General features: G+C 47.4%; 1 protein-coding gene across 1 annotated transcript in view; it reads left to right on the top strand.

The window, feature by feature from the left end:
• Nucleotides 1-492: 492 nt before the first annotated feature.
• The window catches only part of crim1 (cysteine rich transmembrane BMP regulator 1 (chordin-like)), a 34,182-nt gene continuing 20,572 nt past the window's right edge, over nucleotides 493-14,102 (top strand). The window contains exons 1-3 of the mRNA XM_071521698.1: nucleotides 493-1,163; nucleotides 5,928-6,089; nucleotides 6,377-6,550. Of these exons, the coding sequence (XP_071377799.1) occupies nucleotides 866-1,163; nucleotides 5,928-6,089; nucleotides 6,377-6,550 (634 nt within the window). The 5' untranslated portion in view covers nucleotides 493-865. The remainder of the gene's footprint in view (nucleotides 1,164-5,927; nucleotides 6,090-6,376; nucleotides 6,551-14,102) is intronic.

Raw genomic sequence — 14,102 nt, 5'->3', positions numbered from 1 at the left:
AAGCCACCATTTAGGCTGACATAAATCTTTTGGATGTAATTCACATATCATAGTAAGAAGTATCAACCTGACGTAAATAACACGAGGATAAGGTTATTTTCGGGGAAAAGACATTAATGCTTTTCTGAAAGCATAATTGATTTGTCCTTATATCAGTGGTTGTTTGCCCTGCCCACATTTTTATTTACCACTACACCACGCAACTAATAAAATCTAGGGTAATGGCTTTTAAAAGCCATTACCCTAGATTTACATAATGTTAAAGAGAAAGGGAACTTGCATTCAGGATAGTAAAAGTTGCATCATTGCGCAACACAGAAACGAGTTGCCGAGTGGGGATAAATCAGTTCAAATCCTCCCTCCGTTCGCTCCTTGTGACTGGTCGCTGCCTGTGTCAGTCAAGGAAAGGGGGGCACCGCTAATTTCTATATGCCTGTATGTCAATTTAGGTCTCAGATTGCTTTCCCGTGTGTCGCTGTCAGCAACAGCAAGCTTCACTGGACGCCCATAGCCTCCGTCTGGGATGCATACGTTTACTTGATCAGAAGAACCACTTTGGAAGCGCGTCTACCTGCTTACATTGAACCTTTGCCTTTGGATATTTCTGCCACCCATAACGCATCCGCACACTTTAATCTCGTGGTATTCTCTTGAAGTGGCTTGTGCCGACTGTATAATCAACAGTACGCTTGGGGAAAGGCGCACCACAAAACTTTTCCCCATTCCTTTTTTTTTTTAAGAAGAACTTTTTCAACTTTGGAGATACTACATCCAATAGACATTGCGGCGATTTCATGTGGCTTACCATTTGACATAAGGGAAACATTTCTTTGGAAAACTTACAGAGGGTATCCACTTTTGAAATATGTTCAGCAAGTGCTCGGTTGCGTTATTGAATTTCTTGATTCTGGTGCGGGCGCTTACGGCTCATGAGTGTACACCGTGTGATCTCCGGACGTGTCCCGGAAAAGCCCCGCACGGCTGCGAGGGTGGCCGGACCTTGGCCAGGGACCCATGCGGATGCTGTGACCAGTGTACGCGGCTGGAGTGGGAGCCATGCGGCGGCCAGGACTGGGCGCACGGCTACTGCGCCCTGGGGCTGACCTGCGCCTCTGTCAACAAAACCGGAGCTGCCACAATCCCTGAAATTGGAGTATGTAAAGGTGGGTAGTCTATTATGTTCAGTTCACCACCCGTTAACTGGATTAAACTCTGTCGTTTTTATGGAATGAAATTGGAAAAATGTCTGCTGCGCAATAACTGGAATGGGAGATGAAATGAGTTATTTATTGTCTTAATAGTGCAATGAAATCTGCTCACATTTATTGTAAGGACCATAGGCGGTCTATTCTTTTGGTAGACAACTGTTCCATTCCTCTTAATAGCTTGAGGGCATCACTATTCAAATGTCAGTTAAGTCATGACTGCACTGACTGTGTCAGTGTTTACCTTGTCTCTGGCTGCCTGGAGTAGCTCCCCAGGTCTGAGGGGCTCTTGACTGCCAGGAGAGGAGTCATGTTCAACTGCTCTTTCTTCTCCTTGAAGCTTCATTCACTCTCCGCTCACAAGCATAACAATAAGTTTGGCAGCAGGAATTTGGCAGCAGGTTACGTGTCAGCTCTAGTAAAGTTCAGTTCCCTTTGCTACAACTCAACCAGACATTTATAAAAAGGCAGTGAATTGAGATAAGACAAAAATGACCGTTTTAATTTGTGTGAGTGAAAAAGCATGGACTGCCCATGGAGTATCCAACACTGATGATTGTAGTTATGTTTGTTCATTATGTTTGGATTACACAGTCTTAATTTAATTTTGAAATAAATAAGCTGTCCTTTGTCTGCAGGAGTTGATTACACAATCACTGGGCTTTAGTGTGTGCCTCTGAGCTGCGAGGCTTTGCCTGGACGATTGCAAAAGTCTCCCCAGCAGGTTTTCATTGGAAATCCTACAAATCCTACGAAGTGCTATACTGTTCTATTCATGCTTACTCCAACCAGAGCTAGGCTGGTGATAATACTGTCTGATGTGCTCATTTTACGCGTGATTTGCGTAACTCTCTGAACTTCAAAGAAATGTGCCTCAAGAGTTTGCTTCTGTTAGACTGAGGTAAGACATGTGCAGGGTGTCAAGTTCCTCACACATTGAATGAAGTAGCAATGGTCTCCCCCTGTGGGACAAATAGGCATTTGGAAGACCCCCCAGCCCCTCCACCTGCACTGTCTCCAGCCTGTTTCAGGATGATTGAAGAGGACTGACAGGACCGGAGGAGAGAGTAAGCAGCTCTTGCAGGGTGCCCGGATCTCCATGACCCTGCCCTCCCCTCAACCCTCCTTGGGGTGGTCCAAGTCAGGGCTCCATGGGGGGGTTCCAGGGGTCTCCGGCCCCAGGCCATCCCAGGAGACGCTGCTGCTGACTGTGCTTCATTTACAGGTTAGGCTGGGGTCTGGAGGACCTAATCCTCTACCTCTATGCCCCAACATCCCTACTGCAAATTACCAGCTTTGTAACGGGTGGGAGAGTTAATGGCTCCTCTGATTGAGTCGTGCCTCTGGTCCTGTGGCTCCAGGGCCCTGGAGCATGCTGCTGACCCCTAATTCAGACACACCACACACACACACACACACACACACACACACACACACACACACAGACTGACAGACAGAAAGACAGACAGGCATACACACACTCTTACACACTTTCCCAGAGGGTCTAGGTGGGGGTAAATCAACACCTCTCAGTGTGTTTTCAGGGGCCATGGTCGGCAGGCTGCAGGCTAGCTGGAGGCTGATCCCAGATTTCCCTCCTCAAGCCGGGGCTAGGGTCTTAAAGTGATTAGGCTTGCAATCAGGAGTAGGGGGTAAATGTTTCCGCTCTCTGATCCCTGCTTTTCTGCTCACAGCCTTTAGTTTTCTGGGTGGTCAATATCTGTCGGTGTGGAAACGTAAAAGCGTGTGGCACAGGTGACATTTAGTGTTTTCTGTGAGAGGGATACCTCAGTAATGCTTTTTCAGTCAGGTCTTAATCTGTTATTGTTTGCCAGCTATGGTGATACATTCACCCCCCAGATGCAGTAAACAGCATATTGGAATGTCTATCAAGTGTAAACACAGTTCAGAGCTCCTACGGTCACGGAAAAGCTGGAATAGTCATTGAATGTTTTTTCAGGCCTGGAAAAGCTGTAGCAGATACTGATATCCAAACGGTTTTGGAGATGTCATAGTAATCTTTTCTTAATCTTTTTTGGTGTTTAATGCCAAGGTTTGTTGCCAGAAGAGCTAACTACTTTTGAAGGGATAATAACCCAAAATAATACATACCTAATTACATGAGTCCAAAGAACTGGTTCTAGCTGGCCAAAAACAATACCTGGGATATTCAAATCAGTTATTCACACAAAAGAAATTGACATGTAAACATAGAAGCGACAAATTTAGTGGAAATTGCATTTCATGCAATAGGCATGAAATGAAATGCAATGTAATCAATCCAAAGATTTGTAGGAATGCTGACATTTGAAGTAAGCTTCAGGTTGCAGACTGATCCTGCTGCCTTTCTCCAGTGTATTGTTATGACTACAAGTACCTGATCTTGGGGAAGGTTTTGTTGTTAATCTCTGTGTGATGAGTATCACCCATTTGGGTGTTGCACCCTGGGCCTTTCACCATATCATATCTGCTGCAACGATCAGTCTGTCAGTCAGGTGATATCCTTCAATCCTGCCAGCTAAATGTTTTGTTTTGACGTTCTCACTGTGTTCTTGTCCCTGTCCTCCCACGCCAAGTTTACCCATGCTGCAGAGCCACTTAACATACCACCTAACAGAGTGTCTGTCTTAAAGGGACGCTGTGTCCGCTACACTCCTTCACATGCCGTCCACTTCCCTCTTCCTCCGGTATTATCTAATGTTTCAAAGACTTCCTTTTTAGCTCGCTATCAGCCAGAGGGCCTCCAGAGGTCAGCTTCCCCATCCCAGCCCTGGATGCCAAGACAAGCAGTCTCCGTGTCTGAGAGAGGAACCTCCTGGGACAAAGCCGCAGACCCCGGCTAGAGCCGTGCCAGGCCAGACCTGCCTGGAGCAAGCCCAGACAAAAGCTAACCAGGCCAGACCAGACTAGACTAAGCCAAACCAGGCCAGGCCAGACCACATAGGGTCAAGCCACAGTGGACAAGGCTGAGGCAGACCAGATTAGAACAAACCACTTGACTGGGGTCAAGCTAATAATTAATGAATGACAGACCCTGTCCCCCATGCCCAAACTTTCATTAATTATATCTCCCTCCCCCTGACTCCTACCTCCTTCTGCATGCCGGATTTAGCTCCCCACACAGACAAGCACCACCACCATCTCAATGAAAATACCCTCCCAGGCACAGGAAGGCCTGTGGATGGAAAAACTGTGGAGGTGAGGATCATTTTAAGGTGAAAGGAAGTCCCAGGGAAAGTTTTAGTGAGGCAGGAGAGCTGGGGTGTATTGAAAAGGCTGCTTGTGTCTTGCCGGTCTAGCTGGCTGGGAGAGCCACTAACACTCCAGGCTGGCCCAGGTTAAAGGTAATAATGCCATTACCTCTTCATCCCCCTCCCCCTTCTCTTCCCTTCCCTACCATTGGCTGGGCTTGTGCACATCTTCCATCACCCAGGAGTTACTGTTATTCTAACGTCTGCTGAGAAAGTATTCTCAGGAGTCACATCCATGCAACCTGAACTGAACAACTTGGAAAAAATATATTTGCCAGAAACAAAAGTGATTTTTTTTTTACCACAATGCAATATCTGTTTTGGATTAATATGAATCAACATATGTTTTTTATTATTATTTACAGTGCTTAAAAGGGAAGCCATGGAATTCCATTCCTATCCTATCATTTTGAGTCATCCCATTATTGTTTTTCCAACCCCTAACAGAGAATGAAAATGATTCTCATTTTATAATGCTTCCCCTCAGGTAGGTAGGTAGAGTAGTCAGCTACTCTTTTTATGAATCACTGATGAATATATATTAGTGGTTAGTCTATGCCTCTCCTCTGGTGCATTGTTCTGGTGCATAGCTGTTCGGAGAGAAAAGCCAGAGTATTTTGATAAGCTGCGATCACGCCTCAGCGCTGTTGATTGAGGCCCAGGAGCCAAGTCCTTGGGAAGGGGTTATTTGGTGTTAGGGTTAGGGTGTCTCACTCTGCTTATTCTGCTGTCTGCAGCCATAGACTGTGGTCCCTGAGAACCACGAAGGAGAGCAGTTTGGAGGTGTGTGTGTTTATGCATTCATAAGAGAAGAACATCATGGCTGATGTGCGTGTGGGGGCCCTTTGATCCCAGGGTTTGATGGTTATTCAGTTCTCACGGCAATACGGGCCACATTGCTCCCTACCCACCTCCCCATACTCTCCTTTCTATCATTATACATTTTTCTCCAAGTGGGCCTAAGCCTTGAGGTGCCATGTCAGGGGGGTCCGGCTCGCTAGGCAAGGGACAAGGGAACAATGCGTGGGTAATGGGTATGGTGCAAGCGGCCTTGATAGAGAAGAGGCGTTCCAGCAGCCAGCAGAGATGGAGACCCTGGGAGGGCCCCATGCTGTGGAACAAAAGCAAACAAATGGGCTCAACGGCTGAAGTAGCGTGGCACAGCGAGGAGGGAGGAGGGACGGCTGATGCAGCCCAGAAATACACTGGTCACTTCAATAATGGTTCTGCCAGCGGGATGTGTTGCGACAGAGGCTGGAAGCTTGCTGACCCTTGAACACATAAATGGTGCTTGTGAGAGAGCGCCAGAACTCTTTCACTTGTGATTACCTGTAACCCCATCCAGTGTCTGTCTCTTCACCTAAAATCGAAAATAGGTGGAGCGGACAAGCCAGTCCAAGCGAATCTGAAATTCAACTTCTTCAACTTCAACTCCCTAATATCTTCTGTGCTCCCCCGTTGTCCACCACAGAGCTTCCTGAGCATCCAGAGGCGGGCCTGGAGGACGAGCGCTGCCCGCTGATGACGGGCTGCGACAGAGCAGGGGGTCAGTGCGTGTGTGATGCCCGTCACTCCTGCTTGGGCTCCTTTGTCTACCCAGACCAAGAGACCTGCATGAAGCCCAGCAAGACAGGTGAGTCCCCTCCCTCCACACACATTAAAGTCACAGATGCACGCACACACAAGCAGCCTCCAAGTTAGACAGAGGGAATAATGCTGTCCATTGAGAGTAGCTAATCCATAACAGATGCGGCTCTTAGGTGACTAATGCTAGTTACATATCATAGTGATGACACACACGCTCAGGCTTTGTCTGGTGGTGCCCCACTCACTCTTGTGTGGTGCCATTGTCTGTGACTCATTGATGACTGTGGTGTGTGTGTTTTTGTGTGTGTGTGTGTGTCCGCGGCTGGCTTGCAGAGGGTCGGAGACACGAGCACCGGGAAAGGCACAGGGAGAAGTTTGTGGGACCGTCCAACCCGGCCTGCATGTTCTCTGGGTGTAACCTGACCGCCGAGGGGTGCGCGTGCGAGTCTCAGAGCTGCCACCACCACTTCTCCTACATCAACCGCAGCCAGTGCCAGGAAGCCGCAGGTAACCTTCAAACGACCTGCAACCGTAACCGACAACCGGACAAGCAACCGACCAGTAACTTTGCTCAGCGTTGTTCAGCCTTGTTGAGATACGGGGATTGATATCAGAGTCTGAAATAGATTCACCACGACAAAGTTACATTTACATAATGGCATTTTATCTTCCTGTTCAGATTCCATGCTTAATATAAACGTTGATATAAAGTGCGCTACAGCAGACAGCTAAAGGTTTTGCCCTTCTGCAGTGCAAATCACCTCTGAGTGGAACACAGCATTCCATAAGTCTGTTGGCTCATTATGTGTGAAGGCAAGCATATTGTCGCTGTCGAATGAAAACTTTGTGACTCCAAATTTGGTCACTTTCAATTTTAAGTGTATGTCCCCTTTTTAATCCTGTGAAAGTTTAATGGTTTGTGGAGCAACTAAAAGTGTTGCAAAATGCTAAAAACATCACAGGTCCATTGGATGTCAAAGTGATTTGTCAAATGTATAATTAAGCTTTTGCGCTGATGTACCGTAATATTTGTGTAGAGAAAGAAAGACAGAGGGAAGATTGAGAAACAGTGAGAGAGAGAGCAAGATTGATGATTGATGAAGAGATTGATGAAGAGAGCAAAAAGGAAATATATTAAGAGTGAAAGAGAGAAAGTGTGAAGAGACAGATAGAGAAGCAGAACAGAGAACAAGTTGCCTGGACTGTTGATGGAAACATGGAGTGTTAGAGATCCAAATGCCCTGGACACAAGGTGGTCTCTAAGGTGTAACTGTATAGTGTGCAGGATGAATGCTTACCCTCTGCCAGGGGTTAATAGCGAGACACCCATGAATGAGGTGAGAGATGATCCTGCTTATGAACTTGTCTGCCACCCTATTAACCCGCTTGAGGCGTTTATTTAATTACGAGCCCTATAAAAGACGGAATACAAGAATGTGTGTTTACCCCCACTCTTAGCTGTCTCCCTGATTGACACTTCTAAGTGAAAAAGGCTTGTGTTGCAGTGGTTGGTTTCCCCATTTTAAGTGTCAGAGAGAGAGACGGGCCCTGAAGTGGTGGCTGCTCCCTGAATGGCATCTGCAGAATAGGACGGTGCTTGAGAAGAGTGCCACTGAGTGAACTCACCGAACCTCTCTGTGTGTGCTGGGCAAATCTCATCTGCTTTATTACTCAACAAGCCGTTCCGTGCCAGAAAACCGGACCACTTGACTGAAGGCTGGAGGAAATTTGTTCAGCTTAACGTGATGATGCTCCAGTCCAAGGCATGTGACTCCAGAACCGAAAGGTTGGCTTTAGATTTGCTGAGACTGATTGTGTTTTTGATTCATGTGTTGCTGTCCTTTGATACTCAAGGTTCTCCCTCTCTCCTGGCAGTTTGCTGATGTTTCAGATGAAGCACAGCGCTTTGGATAGGCAGTACTGCTTATGCTGCAGCTTACTGTGGCTGGCAATGTGCCATGGAAAAATATTTGAGATTATTAAGTCTGCAAAAACCACAGAGGTTATTACAGAGCATTTACAGTAACTTGGCTGTGTGGATGTTTGTGTTCAGCTATTTACTGGGTAAATCCCACAGGAAGTGTGTTATAGTATATTATATTGTTTTGACATACTATCACTGAAGTTGGGTGTCACAATGAAAAATATACTGTGTGTAACTTCCTCATCTCAAAGCCGGAACCCAGAGGATGACAGCCTGAACTCACACCAGTGAAAACAGTAAACAACATTTTTCTGCAGCTTATGAGTTCCACACACACACACACACCCTTCCGATGGCCCCTCATTAAGTAAGAAGCCACGGTGTGTGTGTGTGTGTGCGTGTGTCTGCGTGTGTGTGCATGTGTGTGCATGTGGAAAGACGCACACGTGTGTTTATGGTTGCATATGTTTATACATTTGCATATGTGCTCACACGTGTTAACGTGCTTGTGTGTGCGTATGCGAGCATCTGAGCCCGTGTGTCTACATCTGTGTTTGTGCATGCGTCTGCATGTGATAATTATCTTGTTTGTCTAGATGTCTGGGCAGAGATTTTCCTTTGTGTATTATCAGTTGGAGCTTCCTCTACGACCAGACTGGGACTCTGTGGGTAGGATCTTATTAGCTCAGTGTTATTCTGGACTCTATAGCGACTGTACCCATCCACCCGTCATGGACGCAAACAGTTATTAAGCTCTGTGTTTGCATGTCCTTTTAGTGTGTGACAGCAAACGCATACTGTAAACTACCCCCCCCCTCCCTCCCCCCAACCCCCTTCTCCGCCACTCCGAGAAGCCTCCTTCAGCCAATCAATTGGAACATAACATCCCCTGCCTCTGCTTGAGGCTTGTAAACTCACACATGGTAGTGGTTTGGCCCGGCTTTCTCTCCAAGCCCTCTCTCACTTTCACTCTGACTCACACATTGGTCTCCTCAGTTCATCCCTCTGCTGTGGCTCTCTGTTGATTTGTTTGTGACAGACTCCAGGCTTTTGTGCATCACCGTCGTCCGTGTTTGATCACCTAAAGATGTCTCTCGTAAGTTTCTGCGGGATCTTGTTCGCCGTTGGTTTACACGAAGCTGATGTAATTTGGCTTCAAACGTTCGGCCAGAAGTAACATGGTGAGCTGGACGTATTATCCAGATGTCAGGGGGGAAAGGGGATGTGATAAGTACAGGAGAGGGAGGGGTAAGGGAGACACAGGAAGATAGGAAATAGGAAAAGGAAAAACATAACTGAGGCCAACCGTTTTGAAGAGGTATTTGTGTCGAGACCCAGGGTCTTACTGGGGTGGTGTTTGGTAATTTTATACTCTAGGATGGTTTACATATTTCATTCATGATAAGGCCCCTAGCTGCTATTTTGGTGGAATTCCCCCGCCGTCGCTCTCTGACAGGAACTTCTAAGTCTCTGTATTTTGTACACGTTCTTGTACGTGTACAGTGTCCTGTAAGTGTTGAGGCTCTCGAGCTGTTTCTGATGACTACAGTGTATCACGTTCATGTGGAGAGGTAATGGGGCTAATGGGGGAGCATTAAAGTGGAGCTTTAAAGGTGTAAGTATAGCATTAAAAGTCCATTAGAGGAATGAGGAAGTTCACGAGATGTTGGCCAGACAGGGGAACGGTGCCCACCATGATGCCATGGCACAAACAGAGCTCGCTGCCTCGGAGCTGTTGGCCCACCTATAGCACCTCATCCCGGCCCGCCTCTCTCTCCCCTTGTGAAAGGATCGTTAGTTCTGCTTGGCTGCAGCCTCTTTGTGGCAGGGCTATTACTGGTTGAGCCAGACCGCCGCTGGCTGGCAGGGGTGCGAGACGTCTCAGCGCTGGGTGTTTGTGTGTTGTCTGCAGAAGCCGTGGCCCCTGTTGTACCCTGCAAGCTGCTCATTTCCCAGTGTGTGTGTGGTGTGTGGGTAGTGATTTCAAAGAGGAAACAAAACACGGTTTGTGTGGCAATTGAGATAAAGAACTTCCCTGCAAGGCATGGTAGGATCACTGTCAGCCCACTCACTACTCTTGGTCAGCCACTAACCAGGCCAGCCAGCATAAGGCAAGCATTGGGGAGGGAGAAGCCAAGACACACACATGATAACAAAGTCTCAGACCCTTCCTGCAAGTTCAGCCCCAGCCCTCACCCCATTCACTAACCCTAGGCCTAAAACCCCAGCCTCAGTTGAAAGTAGCGTCAACCACAGTCTCAGCTCCTAGACTCAGTCATAGCCATTAGCAAACCGAAGTCACCACAGCCACAGCCTAAGCCAGCTCATCAGCCATTTCTTTTCCTTTTTGCTTGAAAGGGAAGAAAATACTTACATAACTTCACTGCCTCTTCCACAATCTATTCAACAGCTGTCTGCGGCCCAGGTCTCCCATAGACTGTTTTCTACATTTGCTACCGGTGAGAGTGAGGGCTTAGTTGTTTTTTTTCGGTATACTGCCCTCTGAAGGACAGTACACCTGAGAACTCTTCATTTGACTTTATGTCCCTCTCATGGTTTCTTTCCATAGACCTGCTTCATGCGTCTTGGAGCAGACTGTGTTCACCCCATGCATTTTGTGCCAGATCTACCCATAGACAATGGCCTACACAATAGTGTTGCTCTCTGTCTGGCTGACATTGTTGGAGAGGCTTACAGCCTGATACAAGATCAAGCCCTCTCACTCAGTTTCATTGGCCTAATCTTACTGGACATCTGACAGCAAGGAAATGGGTGTGTTTCCATGGAGAGCACATATGGACCCCTGTGTACACACACACACACACACACACACACACACACACACATTTACACACAGATACATACATGCACAAATGCGCACATACACAGAATATGCTAGCAAACGTGCACAAAAACATGGGCATACACACACGATCAGACCTGCATACACACTTAAAAAAGCACATGCACATGCATATTTATACACTTTCATTACCTCACCCAAACACACACATTCACAGCTGCAGTGGTGCTGCCTAGGACACCACGATCACGTTTTTCATCTGCAAATATTTAGCCAAAGCGCGAGAGAGCGAGGCGTGCAGGCAGTGGACGCAGGGCTGCCGGCTGCTGCCTGCCTACGCCTGGCTACCTCACTGTTCTAACCGTAGTGTGAAGTTCCCACTGAGTGTTTCTTCCCGGTGACCCCGTCTGTGCCTTTTGGCCTGGACCCCCTCCCAGACCTGCTCTGCGGTCCTCACACATATACTCACACACGCTGATACGCACAGTGAACAATACTGACTTTCTCAGCTGTAACTGCTGGTGGGCACGGGGCCAGGCCCCCACAGCTTTACGTGAGAGACGGCCCTGATGTGTCCCTTTGCGGAGCAACTTTATAAAACCTGAGGACGGACCAGAAACCCACGGAGGGCAGCTGGACTGAGACAGCTTTGTTCTCCGCTGACTTGCTTCCAAAGTCAGTCGGTGAACAGAACTCATATTGTGCACTTTTTCCATGAGTAAACTCAGGCTGTCAACACAGCCTCCTCTGCCTGGCCGAGCCGCTCTGGTTCGGGGAAAGACTGCGCTCCTTGTGCCCTGGCTCGAAGGGAAGAAAAAAGCCATTTACAAAGAGGTGTTTTTCTTTCTTCAATGAGCTGCTGAGATGCCAGAAATATGCATTGTTTACAAAAGAGCCCATTCTGTGGTAATGAAGCAATTTCCGTATCCCACCTCTTCCAGACCAGCCTCAGGTGTGTGTGTGTGTGTGTGTGTCACTTGTGTATAGTTGCAAGTTGTACATTCAGGTCAAGGGTTGCAAGGTTTTGCATTCTATGCTATCTCACCAGTCCTACAAGAGCACATGTTGGCTAATCTGCAGAGTGAATTTATCAAGCATGCCAAATCAGGCCTTTGTGTTTGTGTTTGCGCGAGCTGGAGAATGGCCACCATTGTGATACCAAGATTGCTCCTGTGGCTGCTGACTCACTAATTACAGCCATTTATGCTCAGAGATAGAACACAAACAGAACAGGAGAAAATCCATCCGCCGCTGACTTTTTCCAACCTCTCTGTCTGCCTATTATGCTCATAAATGTGCCCGCTAGAAAATGATATTAATTAGACCTCCAAGGGTTGGACCATTTCCACGGATGGATACAATTCAATTCATTTGAATGACAATGGTATGTCTGCCAGCTGCTTTTCCCAGCGCACTCTAACCCTAGCCATTATCATAACTGAAAGAGTAATCAGCCTTCTCTGGGACACATACAATACACAGAAAGTGTTATTCAGTGTAGAACATTGTGCAAGATCGTCCCAGGGCATTTTCTATGGCTTTAAACAGCTCAAGGTTTTCATATGCAAAACCCGTCTTCGACTGAGCAGCAGCAGACTGTTAGACTTTATTGGAAGTAAAACATTCTCCAATCAGCGCTTCCAACTGAAGTTTATTTAACTCCCACATAGGAATTAGGCCAAAAACCGTTAAAAGGGTTGTAGCCTCCCTTAATTCAGGGATTTTCCCCCATTTTCTATGACACTATTCAGCGACAAAGTTTATCAATGAGAGCTTTGTGGCGGCCTTCACTGTTCCCAGGTTGCCTGAGCAAACAGTACAGTACAGATACCTCACACTCCGGCTCTATTTATCCAGGGCCGGAAAAAATCTGTTTCCTTCATCCTCAATTTCATCTGTCAGACATTTCAACCCCCCCACCCCACCCCCTCCATCTTAAATACAGCTCTAGCCCTCAGTCACACAACTCCTCCACGTTTTTTCTGGGTCAGGTAGACATCAAACGGCTACTTACCCGCGAGATTAAAATGCCAGGAGAGCATCAGGTCAGACCAGTGTGTTCAGCTTATAGAGGTGTGATGGGTGAGAATATACGACTTGGAGGCCATCGGCCGCGGAGCTGCGGACTGCCACAGCAGAACCGTCAGGAGGATCAGGAGTCTGGGCTCTGAACTGCTCACCATTTCAGTTTCCCCATCTGGTGGCAAAACCCAGAGGGATCCACTTACAGGTCTTCAAATGTCAGGGATGAGGCACATCCTCTGAGAGAATCGTGTTGCGTGGCGGAGCCAACCGACTGAGAGCGCGCCAGTCTGGGAAGGCCATCAACAGAACTCAGCTTCTGGAAGGGCCACCAAAACCACCAAGCACTGTTATGCAACCCCAGCCTATTTAATTCCCTCTCCTCCAAAACCATATGCATGCAAAGATTCTCAAGTATTCCTCTCAACTAAATCACAAGCCATTTCATTTTAATCACTTATAAGGCAATTAGTTATTTATGAGCTTCATGGCGTTTCCTCTTGTAAATGCTCCAGTGACGATCTAAACTAGATGTGTAATTACCAGATTTTCCCCATTCTCATCCATCATCTCTATGCTGGTTAATGCCGCCCTTCAACAACTCTCTTCCTCTCATCTTTCAAAGCGGTACTCTTGAGTGTGTATGTGTGTGTGTGTGTGTGTGTGTATCTACCGTGCTTTCAGCAGGGGATCTGCGAAATGACTTAGAGATTGACAATTATAGGACAGGACGTGAGTCTGCACTCCTCAATCCCTCTCTTCTCCCTGCACTGTATATATTACAGTGACACAGAGAACCAAAATAAACACGTCCCTAAGGTTTGGGTAATCCAAGCTTTGTAAGGTAGCTACTGTTCTCGTACAATGTCGGTACAGAGGGGCGCTCCACTTTTCTTTTCCTGAACAGGCTCCAAAATACACCCCCGAGCCCCTTGCCCAGATCCCCGGCACCCCAGCGCCCCTTTCCCCCCTAACAAGGGGTATCAGAGCTATTATGTTGGCTCTGGCAAATGAATAGACAAACACTTCCTGGTATGCTAAGTGAAGGGGAGATTCTAAACCGGGGAGAAGAAAAGCTCTGTTGAAGGTTGGCTAGTATTAATGACTGGTTTTAGAGAGTGAGGGGCTGTTTGGATTGTGAACCAGTCGAGCCAGGCTGGGTGGGATCAGAGGCCTATAGACAGGATGTGCAGAGAGCCTTGTCGTGTCTAGAGCGCCGCTCTCACTTCTCTGACAGGATGCTGTAAAGCTGTCACGGACTGAAGCGGGGATCTGATGACTGTGGACAGAGTTTGTGTTGGGTGACTGTG

This window comes from Centroberyx affinis, unplaced genomic scaffold, assembly GCF_046629955.1.
Source record: "Centroberyx affinis isolate AG114_WGS23_722 - 3 ecotype Tasmania unplaced genomic scaffold, CSIRO-AGI_Caff_v1 ptg000915l_1, whole genome shotgun sequence".
NCBI classification, from domain to species: Eukaryota; Metazoa; Chordata; class Actinopteri; order Beryciformes; family Berycidae; genus Centroberyx; species Centroberyx affinis.
The sequence above is the reverse complement of the archived record's forward strand: the minus strand, read 5'-3'. Positions and strand labels throughout refer to the sequence as shown.